This window comes from Pongo abelii, chromosome 2 (assembly GCF_028885655.2).
Source record: "Pongo abelii isolate AG06213 chromosome 2, NHGRI_mPonAbe1-v2.0_pri, whole genome shotgun sequence".
In the NCBI taxonomy this organism is placed as follows: domain Eukaryota; kingdom Metazoa; phylum Chordata; class Mammalia; order Primates; family Hominidae; genus Pongo; species Pongo abelii.
This window is the reverse complement of record NC_085928.1, coordinates 26,987,113-27,002,076: the sequence shown is the minus strand read 5'-3', so window position 1 is coordinate 27,002,076 and position 14,964 is coordinate 26,987,113. Positions and strand designations below refer to the sequence as shown.

The 14,964-nt window shown below is 31.2% G+C and overlaps 1 protein-coding gene across 2 annotated transcripts in view; it reads left to right on the top strand.

Annotated features, from left to right (window-relative positions):
- Nucleotides 1-14,964, top strand: part of NECTIN3 (nectin cell adhesion molecule 3) — a 133,167-nt gene that overhangs the window by 71,863 nt on the left and 46,340 nt on the right. For both annotated transcript variants that reach the window (XM_024244520.3, XM_054551542.2), the window contains exons 6-7: nucleotides 1,412-1,550; nucleotides 3,609-3,690. In XM_024244520.3, the coding sequence (XP_024100288.1) occupies nucleotides 1,412-1,550; nucleotides 3,609-3,690 (221 nt within the window). The remainder of the gene's footprint in view (nucleotides 1-1,411; nucleotides 1,551-3,608; nucleotides 3,691-14,964) is intronic.

Genomic DNA, 14,964 nt, shown 5'->3' with positions numbered 1-14,964 from the left:
TCTTTTTGGCAATCTAAACTACCATGTTACCCACATTTAAATAAAAACAGAATTGGAAAATACTTATAAATATGTATTTATATGGGAATACTATCATGGTAAGTAGGTGAAACATATTTCAAAACCAGTAGTGCTAGTTCTGTAACTCTGCCGTGTCTGGGTCCCAACAATTATTGCAATTATTTAAGAGTATATGTGAAGATTATGTCAATTTAAGTAAAACTGAGACCTCTTCATTAGTCTACATTATATATGTTAACAAAAACATTCTTCTCTTCCAACAAGGGGTAATAGTGGAGGCTTCTACCCTGCTCCAACCTAACTTTATTTCTCTCTGTGTTCTCTACTATTCATTGATTGAATGGTCTTGGCAGATTATTTAACTTCAGAACTGCAATATCTTTGTAGAATGTTATCTCAGTATTTTTTTATTTGTAAGAAAGACAAAAACAAAATCAGATGTGTGAAGGAACTTTGTAATTCACAAATTCCACAAAATTTAGTTACTGGATTTAATATAGCTGAAATTGTCAAAGTAATACTTACACGTAAAGATTATTTTGTTACATTCCTTAATACTTAACATTTGAAAGTATGTAGTACTTGTAATAGTTTTAGTACATTCCCTTATTTGGGAGTTCATAAAATTGTGATTCAATTTTTTGGGAAAATGTGAAATGCTAACAGCCAAAAATGTTTTTTAAATCCTTTCTTAAAAAATTGTGGTGCAGTGTGGGAAAGAGAAGTTGGTATTCAGAAATGACATATGTCTATGGCCAGGAGATAGGAAGAATTTCTATTTAAATGTTGTAGTAGAGAAGCTATTTTTAGTGCACTTTGTATTAAATGTGCATGAATTAAGGGAAATTTTGTGCAAGTCCTGTTTTAATATTAATATTTAAAAATATTTTTCAAATTTTACAGTGTCCAATGTCAGTGTTTTTTTGATCTGAGATATTTTCTGTTTTGCGCCTGTTTTTCAATTTTGTTAATAGATTTTTTTATTTTAATAGAATAAAAGTGCTAAATATCTGTATTACTGGTCGTTTATATTAGAGAATACTGATTTTTAAAATTACCTTTTAGAGTACAAACTTAAAATTACTTTCATCTTTTTCTCTCTCTTCTTCTCCAGGTACTCTTTACATATCAAGAATATATTCTCTTGGTGATGTTTGGGGATATTTACATAATTTTTAAAAAGTTAAGCTGAGGTATTAAAGTAATATAAGAAAGAAGGAAGGGTTTTAGCATAATGCCACTAAACCTAATGAATGAAATTTGGGCTCCTCTAACCTGGCTCTTGGATAACATACTTCAGTCAAATAGTTTGCACATTGTAGAAAAGGTATGCAATTTCAAGAATTATTTTTAAGATTATTTGAAAAGCCTAATTTTTGTTACTTTACAGATGTTCCATTTAAGCAGACCTCTTCCATAGCTGTAGCTGGAGCGGTAATTGGAGCTGTTCTTGCCCTTTTCATCATTGCTATCTTTGTGACTGTGCTGCTGACTCCTCGAAAAAAAAGACCATCCTATCTTGACAAAGTGTAGGTAACTTTTTTGCCTTTGTTCAACTATGAATATCAGTATGTGTCAATCTTTATGTTTACCTTTACAGCTCCTCATAAAGAACTTAAGGGATAGAAGTAAGGATAATGTTAGGCCTTTGTTAGATGACCCTGGTTTCATCAGAATATCTCAAACTATATCTTGGTAAATGAACATTGTCAAGGGGCTGCTAGAAGTATAGAACAGCTTTACATTTTTCACCTAGAGCGTATTAGACATCTTTCTAAAGGGTAACATAGTAATACTTTATATTGTCCTGCCTTCTGAATAGAAATGTAGGCCTTTCATGAAGTGGTAACCAAAAGACATATAAAAATATCTTTGAAGTTTTAATGGCTTCTTCATATTGTATATGCATGTCTTATGTATAGATATAACTGAACTATCAAGTTATTAAATACATTGAATTTTAAAAATTTTTTCTTAAAAAAAATACTTTTTTTTGGTGACTTATAAAATATACATCTTCTTATTTAAAGAGTAAGCAATATTTTTGACCTAGTCATTGAGATAGAGTTGTAAGGCAGAAATTGCACCTTGCTGTAGAATCAGATGACCGGTGTCTCAGTTCTCTTAATTCTATCAACAGCTTTGTTGCTTCATCTGAGAAATACGAATAATGCTCTTCCTACTTACCTCACATGGTTGAGATGATAGTAGAATAAGATAATATTTTATAAACTGTGAAGCTCTTTACAAACGGCATTATTTCTTATGTAGTTTATTAATGTTTTTATGTTAGGACATAAGGTTGACTTTCAAAGAATATAGTTCTTCTGTCTTCATAAACGCTTTGTATATGTCTTTGCTCTCTAATTTGGCACAATTATAGCACTAGTCTTTGCATCAAAGACATTTGTGTGTCAGTTACAGCTCTGTCATGATCAAATTAGTACTATGACTGTGAACAAATACTTTATCTCAATGAGCCTCATTTTTTTCACCTAAATGGCCTATGGCACCTTGGAGCTAGAAATTTGCTGTGATTTTTGTTAGATTAGAAAAAACAATTATTTTAAATAAAAGATGATAAAATGCTCTTTCAGTATAATACTTGTGGGACTGGAGTGCTTCAGTCTTTCAAGAGTGACTAGCATGTGGTTAACTTAATTCCCAGATTATCTTGGCTTTTCTATAATTTCAAAAACATAATTTACTGGTAGGTTAACAAATTAATGTAATGATTTTATTTATCACTTAAGTTTTAATCATTTAAAATACTAGTTTATGCTCATTGGGACATTATTAGACCACAGAGAATTTATTACTTCAGGATCTATAGCTTTCATTCCCTTTATCCTTTAATATAGATAACTTTTTGATTTTCTAAGCACAAGTACTGAAAATGTTATCTGTGATCTTCAAAAGCATGAGACTATATTTATAAAATTTTGTAAAATGCAGAGAGCTATAAGGTATATTAAAACTATCTTTGTTATAAGTAAACAATATTTAAAATATATGAAAGTGTTGATTTTCTGATAGCTCATGTAACTTTGGAAAAAATAAATGTGTTCCCTAAAAATGTAATGGTTATTTTGTTTATTTCAGATGGAAAGATTTATAATGGTCTGTACGTTGAAAATATAATTGGTGAATATTGTAAGAGTGACTAGAGCTTTTGAAAATCAGTTTTAGAAGTATTTCTAAAATACAGTGTAAACATTTCTCATTATGACACTTTGGAGGAAAGTGTAGTGAGACTATAAATGTGATAGACATAGTCAAATATTAAAACATGCACTAAAGTAAAGTCATATACTGGATTACTTAATTTCAATTCTTCTATTTTAATTCCTTCTTTAAACATGATTGGTTCTCCATATGGCAACCTTTAACACCAATGTTTACTTTTATTTTTGATCTTTGGTAGATTAATGGCAATGTAAGAACTGAATTAAACAGGTAGGCTAGAGTGTATATTATCTATATAATATGAGGAAAATATTCTCAAAACTTATGAGAACCTTGATTTTCTTTTTCTTTTTTTTTTTTCCTAAATGTGACAATCACATGTTTTAACCTTTGCAATGCAGGATTGACCTTCCACCCACACATAAACCACCTCCTGTGTATGAAGAACGATCCCCACCTTTGCCTCAGAAAGACCTATTTCAGGTATGTGTTCATGAGTACACTTAAGGTAATGTAAGATACAATAAAAAAAATACTAAGCCATTTGTATTATTTCTTTCAAAATGTTGTTTAGTCATTATGCATTAAAGATTACATAGCAATACCTAAGTTTTAACATGCTCAGTCATTCTCTGAAACATTTAAGAGATCAAGTTTTGTCAACAAACAAGAAGTTATGGCCAGTATAGATAAGACAAATCAACATTATATTAGGCTTTTTACTAAATACTTGTTGAAGACTTACTGTTAATACAGTTTTATTGACATACAGATTTATTGTAAAATATAAAGTAGAAAGTGAATATCTGTTGAGTAGCATGAAGGGCTTCTTTTCCTTGGAGTGTACTATATTTTATTCTATTTTGGAATCAGTTCACATTATTAATTCATGTGAAAGTATTGATTCAGTGCTTCTATCTTGTGTTCTATACCTGGATTAATGTGCTGTATTTGGTATTTGGGAAAGTTGTAAACTATCAGAATATTTGAATTCTTTTATTCTCAACTTTAGTGGTTCTGTTTGCATGTTCATTTTGTCTTTTTCTCCATCACCCATACAACATGTTGGATCTCTAAGCTGTACTGGGGTTGTATAACCTCTGGAGGCATAGTCTATAATACTTTCCTCCTAAAATATGTCCTGTATCTTCAGCCTGAATAAGGCAAATCATTAGCCCATCAATTCATTGATTTAATTTGGTGGAAAAATTCTAAAGGAATTTCTGCCAAGATGTTCTCAGCTTTTGTTCCTCAGCTGACCATATAGTCAGTCTACTGTCCAAGAATGGGGCAGGAAGGAGCATTCCCTGGCACATGGGCTTACTGTCAGTGGGCACTAGCTTTGTCATCTTACACAGTTAGATGTCCTGATGGTGAAGATGTGCCATGTTTTCAGACCTTTTGTTCTCACATAAAGAGTGTAGTCTCATCTCTTGGCAAATAAATGAAATTGACAAGCGGTGTGAAATGTCATAAAATTCTTAGCTGGAGCTGTTGTTGTATTTTGTTTTGTTTTGTTTCCGTTTTGATTTTGGTCTGGATTTGTTCTTTTGCCCGTTAGATAACTGAAAAAGTAGCTCATTAAAACGTTTTGTAGATTCCTAGATGAAGTTGATCTGCTTTTCATGATCGATTGGCTATAGGTATTAATAGTTCTGTAAATTATCTTTTTGTATCATTTTTCAGATTTTTGGTTACTTTTTGAACTTTGCTTCTTAGTTTTTTAGGAACTCTTTGATGTGGATAGTAATCTTTTGTGTTATATTCATCTCTTATTTTTTAACCTTATAGTGTCATATAGAAAATTTTACATTTTTATGTGGTAAAAATCTGTTTGTCTCTTTCCTTGTATTTGTTGGAAGTTCTGTATTGTCTGAAATGGCTTCCTTTCATTTCCTTCTCTCTCCTTGAGCTAGAGTGTAGAAAAAAGTCTTAGAAAACTAATAGTTTTATGGTTTATGTTTCATTTTAATCTGAAACTTTATTAAACTTGATAAAGAGGTAGAGACCCATTTTTCACAATGGGATAACCAGTTGTCCAAATACTTTTGAATTACCTATACTTTTTTATGATTTGAGAGCACTTTTATCCTAAAATAAATTCTCATACATATTAGGTCTGTTTCTGAACTCTTAATTCTGTTGTATTGCTATGTCTTTCTCTTCCTAAACCAAGATACTGCTATTTCAATTACTATTGTTTTATAATATGATTTGATATTCAGTAAATTCCCTTATCTCTGTTCTTCTTTCAAAATTTTTCTTAACTTTTCTTTTCTCTGTCTACTTCAGAATTACCTTCCCGGATTCCATAAAAATTCTATTGAACTCCTGAATTAATTTAGTAAGAATTGACAACTTTACAATAATGTCATTTCTTCCCATCTAGAAACCAGATAAACCTCTATTCTGGTAGGTAGTGTGTGTGTGTGTGTGTGTGTGTGTGTGTGTGGTGTGTATGTATGTATGTATGTATGCATGCTGGAATAGAATCTCTTTTCTGGTATGTGCTTTCCACATGCCTATTAGGTTTACTTTAGGCATTTTAAGTATTTTGATAGTCACTGGGATTTCTCTCCACCCTCCTCCCATGGACTTTTGAAATTGGCTATTAGCATATAGAAATGCCTGTTTAAAAATATGAATCTTATGCAGCCTCTTTTATCAAATTTTTGATTCATTCTAATGGTTTTTCATTTTATTTTTTTTTACATTTCTTAGGAATATAATCTATCTGCTGCAAATGACAGTTCTCCTTTTTATCCCTTGCATATTGTGATTTTTCAGGGGAATAAATATGAGGGGCTTCCTTATGTCATTCAGTTCTAAATCTGATATGAAATAATCGAAGACTAGTATACAATTTCCTTGCATTAAAATTTTTGAAAACACTGCATTCTATGAATAATGCTGTTTTTTAGCCTTGATTTTGAAGAATTAAAAACATTGTGAAAACTATTTTCCAAACCAACTAAAATGATCTAGGGAACATTTTCAGGAAAACATATCTAGTATTTTGAATATAGTTGGATTTCCGATATGGAAAAATCTGAATGAAAATGTAAATCTTTTAGAATATTCTGTGTTTCAGCTAAAATAGTATTTAATCTTAGAAATCATGATCAGGAGATTCCGTGAAATGGATATTTATTTGACTCTACTGAGAATGATAATAGGAATTTCAGTCTAGCAGCAATATTATGGGGAACGAGGCTTTTGAAGTTATTTTTACAGTGCTGACATATCATATTAATAAAAGCTTTTCAATCGCTTGAACTATCAAGAGATTTTCTCTCCTGATACCTATTTTCACAGTAGTTATCTGTCAGATGATTTTTGGTAAATTTTTAATTTTTAACAATCCTAAAACCGTTTTATGAACAGTATTTCATGTATAAGAACACATATAAGTTTTCATGACTTAAGACATTTGGTTTATATATACACAAATATGTATATTTGTGTATGTGTGTATAATTTTTCTATGTGATGAAATGTAATATATGCATAAAGTACTTGTATGAATGACACAGAATATAAAAAGCTTATTAGTGTGTTTTTAGATTCCACATAGCAGCCAACCTTAAGAAACTACCACTTGTAACATTTTAGTTTAGTATTGCAGAAGTATTTTTCTAATTATCTCAGGACTATTCAAATAGTCTCCCTTTTCCAACTAATGTATTTGCGTGAAGCTTTTTTTTTCTTTATGTACTTCAACTAAACAACGTATTATGGTGGACTGAATGCTGTAGCAGATATGAAAATCAAACTTTCCTCTTTTGACCCAGATATTAAAAGATTTATAAAATTTAGGAGATACTGTTTATATTAACCTGTAATAGGTTTCCTATTCTTTTTAAATGAATTAAAATTTTTAAAACTCTTAGTTTAAATGAATAACATGATAAATATAGATAGCTATTATTCCTATAAGTGAAAGTGCTTGGGGTCCTCAAAATGTAAAAGTTCATAAAGGGGTCCTGGGGCCAAAAATTTGAGAACTGCTGTCGTAAACTGTAAGCAGTATGAAGGCAGGGGTCATGTCACTGTTGTTTAGTACTATATTCTTAGTGCATAACACAGTGCTTGGCACGTATAAGTACCTGATAATTTTTTTTAATTTGATAGATCAAAATTGTATATTTTTATGATATACAACATGCAGCGTGATGTTTTAATATATGTGGAATAACTAAATTAAGCAAATTAACGTATGCATTACCTTACATATTCCAATAAACAGGTTTTGAATGAGTAGGTAAAGGAATCAAGCCCTTTTTTATATTCTCTTCAGATTATAATCTGTGAAAATTTCTGCATCATTTATAATATCCATATCACAGATACTATATTTCAGTATATTTAATGTCAGTGTCTATAATATCACTGTATCAAGTATGAGATATCAATATATAATGTATGAAAAAGAACAGAGAAAAAGAGACTATAGAAATATTTTTAAATGTTAGCAGTTATCTTTGTAATAGACTTCTCAGTGAATATTATTTTTGTTATATTTTCTGTAGTTTCTGTTTTTTCTGCAATGCCTTTCCCCGCCTCTGTAAGTAGCCTTTTAGCATAAGAAAATAGAGATCTGTTGAACACCTGAGTCACTGGCCTGGAATGTTAAGCTGGTCATATTGGTTATGCAGTGTGTCAGCACCGTTAACTATCTGAAAAAACTGAATTTCTTTCCAATAATTTACTATAGTATATTGCATTCTTTAGTAAATGTTTGTAAATATTCATGACAGTGTTAGTAGAGAAAGAATGTTTTTACATTTTTTTAAGTGTATAGATAATACATACAAAACAATATGAAGAGGTGTTTTCTCATTCTTATACCTAGTTACCCTACCCACCATCTACAGATAACCACTTCTATTAATTTATGTCTTGGCACTGTTTCTTTAAGCATAGACAAGAAAACACACACACACACACACACACACACACACACACACACACACACACACACACACACACACACACACACACACACACACACACACACACACACACACACACACACACACACACACACACACACACACACACACACACACACTCAGGTGCATTTTAATTTATTTCCCCCCTGTATAAAAGTAATATATACATATACCTTGTTACATATCTTGCCATTTTCTCCTAAAATATACTAGAGATCTTTTATTACTGAGATGCAGAGAGCATTCTCAATCTTTTTTATGTCTACGTAGTATTGTAATGTGTGTATATTATATAGTTTGTAATGTCAAAAGATTTTAATAAACCAATAATGCTATAATGAATTGCCTGGTATATATGCTCTTTTGTATGTATGCAAGTATAATCTGCAGGGTAAATTTTTAAATTTTATCTTGCTACATCAAACAGTAAATGTATTTATAGTTTTGATAGATATTGCCAAATAATCCTCTATAAGAATTGTACTATTTTGCACTTCTACCAATAATATATAAAAATACCTGTTTCTCCACAACATCACCAGTAGTATGTATATGTATACCACTTGATTCTTGCTAATCTGATAGGAATGGCATGTACATATAATTGTAATTTTGCAGTCTTTTTAGTGGGTTTCTGCATCTTTTCAAGTGTTTAAAAAGCCATGTTTTCCTGCAAATTGTTATTCTTTTGTCTTTTTATTTATTGGACAAAATTGTGATGAACTTCTAAACGTTTTATAAGTAGATGTGAAAATATTTTGTTTTGATTCCAGCATGAATTTTATGTGCATTGCTCCATGGTATCCAAATCTGTGGCAAAAACAGTTTAGTAAGATGAATAATGTATCTCCACTGGTTTATGTTATAAGAAGATTTAGAAAAGCAAAACAATTATGATTGGAGCTCAAATGTTGCTAAACTTTGTGGTTTTAAGGATGTAAGTTCAAGAGATAAGTCTCTCCAGGTATTCAGTTACAATCAGGCCATATTTCATTTAAACCTTTCTTGAACCCATCATTATATCTTTTTAAAAGTCATTTATCTAATACATCATTGCCATCTTCCAATAATAATTTTTAGGTAGGCTGCTTTTGTTAGTAATCATTGATGGTCTTATTTTCTCCCAGGATCTGAATATTTTAACATGTTTCCAGACACTACCAGTAGTTATGATCTTTGGGATTAGGGAAGGGAGAGAAGAATATGATAGAAGAGTTAACATTTTTTTTCCAAATTATAGGGAAGTATATGACTGAGTGGATTATTCAAATAAGGATTGAGTATTTCTAGCATGGTTTTCCCCTTGAGTAGAAAAATGTTTTCATCTTTTATATTGCCTTCAGTTAGTAAGTAGTGGCAATTATTGAGACAAGTAGTGAAAGAATTGTGGGGCTTTATTCTGCTCTGAGGTGGAAAAAAAATTTTGTGATCAACAAAGCTTGGATAAAATAATGATTTATAAACTAATTTTAGTTGGGGAGGGCCCTTCAAAGCAAAAAGAAGTATTAAAAATCTAAATATCTAAAAATATTTGTCAAGAATCATAAAATTAAAGGAGATACAGATGTAATATGTGAAGTATAAAAGATTGACGTCTTCATCATATCAAAGCTTTTGCTGTCTGTTTTATAAATGAGAAAAAGATAAGCTTGTTTTATAAGGTTTTATAGGGATTAATCAACTAATATATGCTACATCCTTAGAATAGTGCCTGACACACAGTAATTACTGTGCATTTGCTGTTATTGTTATTTAAGAAGCTGTATAATTCTTGATAAAAATATTAAAGATGCTAACCAGTGAAATTATTTCAGTAGAAAAACAAAGCTGATGCTACTTTGATTTATTTAAACTTAGCATATGTTTCTTTTAGAAATATCCATACCTTTATTATAAGCTTAGTAGTGCTTGAAATGAAACTAGAATATATGGAGTCTACATTTTTTGATTCATAGTAGTGTTTAGTTTTTTTCTTTATCATTCATTTATCAAATAAATATTTCTTGAATAGTTAATATGTGCCAGCACTGAGAATATGTAGTTAATAAAAGATGAAAAAAAATTGTCTGTGAAGCTTACATTTTACTAATGAATGGACAGTACCTATGATGACAGCTTTCTTCCTTTTTTAAGAAGAGCTTTATTAAAGTATTAGCACACAGTAAACTGCAGATATTAAGAATGTAAATTTGATATGTTTTACGTATACTGTGCGCACACACACATATACCTGGCAAATATCACCACAATCAAAATATTGTACATATCTATCATTTCCAAAAGTCCTAGTGTCCCTTTGTAATCCCCTCTAGTCCTTTACCAGCTTCTCTTTCATATCCTTGGGAAACTAACCACTGATCTGCTTTCTGTCATGTATTAGTTTACATATTCCCAAATTTTACACAAATTTTATACAATATGTTCTCTCTTTTGGTCTTACTTCTTTCATAGTGATTTTGAGATTCATTCATGTTGTGTTGATCAGTAGTTCATTCCCTTTACGTAGCTATAATGTACTGCATTTTGTTTATATATTTATCTGTTGATGCACATTTTTGTTTCCAGTTTGGGACTATTACAGACAAAGTTGCTATGAACATTTATGTACAAGTCTCTGTGTAAATATGTGCTTTCATTTCTCTTGGGTAACACCTAGGAGTAGAATGACTGGATCATATGGTAAGTATGTGTTTAGCTTTCTAAGAAAATGCCAAACTGTCATCCTAAATGGTTTTACCATTTATGTTCCTGTTAGCCATGTGAGTTGCTTCATACCCTTACCAACACTTATGGTCAGACATTAAAAATTTTAGATAGTCTAATAGTTGTGTGGTTATGTTTTATTTAGGTTTAAATTTGCATTTTTCCTAGTTACTAATATGTAGAACATTTTTTCATTTGCTGGTTTGTCATCAGTTTATATTCTTTGGTGAAATATCTGTTCAAATTTTTCATTTTTTATTGGATCATTTTCTTATTGATGAGTTTTGAGAGTTCTTTATGTATTTTAGATACAAGTCCTTTGTCAGCTATATAATTAGTAGATATTTTCTCCCATTCTTTTGCTTGTCATTCTCTTTAACAGTGACTTTTTTTTTTTTTTGAAACAAGTCTTGCTCTGTTGCCAGACTGGAGTGCAGTGGGTGCAATCTTGGCTCACTGCAACCTCCTACTCCCAGGTTCAAGCGATTCTCCTGCCTCAGCCTCCCAAGTAGCTGGGACTACAGGTGCGTGCCACCAGGCCCAACTAATTTTTGTATTTTTAGGAGAGACAGGGTTTCACCATGTTGGCCAGGATAGTCTTGATCTCTTGACCTCCTGATCCGCCCACCTCAGCCTCCCAAAAGTGCTGGGATTACAGGTGTGAGCCACCACGCCTAGCCAACAGTGACTTTTGAGAAAATCTTAATTTTGATGATGTTCAGATTATATGATAACAATATAGTGCCATGCTTTTACCTCTGGAATGGGGGAGTGGAGGACCTATTTTTCTTAGTTGTCATTTTATTTAATTAAAACTTGATTGACTCATGAGTAAACAGAAATAAGGAACTATTGAAGTTTAATGTGGTAAGCCAAGTACAATGAAATTGCCTCCCAATTTCACAGCACCTGGTAGCTTTCTTTATAAAAGCACGATGTTTATGTATTGGGAGCAGTTCCTTTGTAAATACAAAGAAGTCCGGACAGAGAGCTGAACTATTATAAATGTTTAGAACAAAGCAACTAAATTGTTGTCAGAGAATGGACATATTATTTGTGAATTAAATTTTACATAGCCAGTATCAATCTAATTTAACTTTAAATTTGGCCATTTAGTGTTGATTTTATTCTGGATAGATGGTTTTGTTGAAGTTCTTTTGATATGTTAAAAATAGAAAATTGGTCTATATATGGACTTTTGAGAGAATAAAAATTAGGCTAAATTAAGGCTGCCCTAAATGGAGAGTTGTCCAAGGTAGGTATCTTCATATTGTGACATGAGCAATGCCAGTGAGACCTCAGTCCCTGCCTTACTTCCCAGGATTACAGATTAATAATATCCGTTACTACCTGTTTACATGAAAATACCAATGGGGAGACTTTATCTCAGGCTATTGATACCCTCCTTATATATTAGCACAGTAATCTTATATCCTAGAATGTCCAGGATTGTCCTGATTTTTCACATATTTATGTCCTAGTGCCAGTATGTATTTAAGTCCATGTAGCCTGACTTTGAGTTGCTGAATAATCGTGGTATTATATTAACTCCTGTGATAGTATTTCCACTGAAAACATGACTTTTCTTTTAGACTTTTATCTCAAATAACCAGCTTCACTGGTGCTTAAAGCTCTCTAAGGTTCTTCTCTAGTACTCTGGAAGTGTCTTAGAACAAATTTATTGAATACTTAGCACACTTTTGTTTTTGAATCTATTCAGATGCCTTAAATAAAATGAAATTAGAATTAAAATTTTTGTTAAAATAAAATTTTTATTTAGAAACATCTTAAGTTTGAAGACATGTTAGAATGAATTAATTTAAATGTTTCTGAAGAGTTCATTGGTTAAAAAAAAAAGACCATAACTCTTTAAAATGCTACAGTTTTCAAATAAGTTAGAAATACTAGATTAAATTCAACATACATTTTGGTTTAGAAAGATTTAAAATGCCAAAAATTAAGAAATTTTTAAAAATAATTGAGTAAATGGAAAAACATTCAAAAGGATTTGTTTTGGGCAAAGTAGTCATGACCGCAGTTTATTCTTGGTTGAGTTGACCTTATCTGCAGCCACCAAATTATTCCATTTTCTCTTATGAGAATGGGAATCTTTAACCCAGTTTGCCTTGGCAGCCTGTCAAATAAGTTTCCATAGTTACCAAGCTACCATAGTTCAAATTCCTGTTCTAGGCATGATAATAGACACAGTTACCTCTCTCTTTCCCCACAGACATGTTTTCACCACTGGCTAAATCTGGTTGTGGCATGATTCCAAATTTATTTTGCTGATTTCTTAGAACATATTTTCAAACCAAGATGTTCATCCACTTAGGTTTTTGTATAATAACATCCCATTATTTGATTTATTGGTGTATGTTATTTGGGAATGTGTTCAGGGCAAGCGGTTAGCCAGTTGGTAACTCCATCTTTTTAAATATATATATCACTTGCTACTTGGGAATCTTATTCTGAGAAATAAGCCCCACAATGACATATGTTTATTCTTGGGCAGGTAAATTAAAATGTTAATCTGCAAATTCAGACTAAACAGCATTTTATTATTGAAAAGTTAGTAAGACCCTCTGTTTTAGGTGAGGGGACCTATCTGGAGTGGTACTTTAGTTTCAATCATTGATACTGCTTTACAAATATTTTTCAAAACGCATTAGGCCTGTTAAAATCATTTTCATATTTACTAACGTGTCACAACTTGCTTTCCTTACCTTTGATTAATAGCAAAATACATGTGTTACACATTCATATTCAGGATCATTCTTTATGATGAGTTTCCATGACAACCAAACAAAAAACTTAGAACTTAAAATACATTAAGTTCTTTTAGGCCTACTTCTGGTTTTTCAAGAGATCCAGCTTGAGTTCATTTAACATTTCTATGACTACATAGTTTGTCTGTTTTTTCCACAGAGCCAAACTCCATGATGATTTCTTATTGTTCCATTGATTGGGGAGTGTAGTTTTTCTTTATAATTTTAAAAAACAGAACTTGAACTGCAAGATGAAGGTCACAAGAAGGTAGACTAGAATATTCAGTATAAAGATGATGTTTCCAATAATTAGGTTTGTCTCATAGTGGGCCTGATACCTTGCAAAGTAATACTGACATTGTGTATTGGACTCAGCTGTTGTCTGTTGTAGTAGGTTATAGGAAGCATTTCTGCATTGGGAATAAAGTTAAGTTTTAAGGCCCCTTCCAGTTCTACATCTTGACTCCTTTTTTTCCCCTGGGAAAATAATGTAGATAGTAAATTGAAAAGTAACATTGGTATTACTTGAGACCAGTGTTCTACATAGATATCTTCATGTGATTCTTAGTGTAACATTTAACTATACAGTTGATTAGTTAGCTAATGGGTTATTATAAAAGCACACACGGTAGAAGTAACCAACACTATTCTGTAGATGTTTTTGAATTTCATTTTAAGAACTGTTGCCAATCCACATAACATTGAATTTAAAAAACAGTAAACAAAAATTACTTCAATTTTTTTTTTGCTTTTTTTAAGAACAAGATTTTCTTCTTAAAAATGTGAATTAAACATTGTCTTATGGTTGCTTTACAATTATGACTGACAGCTCACATAGATACTAGAAGCTTAAAATGCACTTTGAATGATATCTTTACAGTAGCTTTAACCACAATGAATATTAGATGAGATATAAAACTTGCTATTGGTGGAATATTTCTTGTATATAAGTAACTTTAGAAGAATGAGATTCGTTAAAGGCCTTTAAAAGGAAATGCTTAGCTTTATGATGATTCCTAGTTTAAATTCATTGGCACTTTACAGAACGTAATAATCTCAATTTCAGATGTTTGGCAGGCAGTAATTCTTTAGACTATCAATCCTGTTTATGAAAAGAAATGGCATGTAAATGTATTTGTTTGAAACCTTTCAAATGCCTTATTATTGATGTATGTGTTCCCATGGAAACCACAAATACCTTTTTAGAAAAATGATGTAAAATAGTAGCTTTACTTTTAAGTAGAACCTGAGAAATTGCAGACTATATTTAAGAAAAGGTATTTACAGAGTTGAATAATTTTACTATGGTTATTTCCCATTGAGATATGAACTGCATG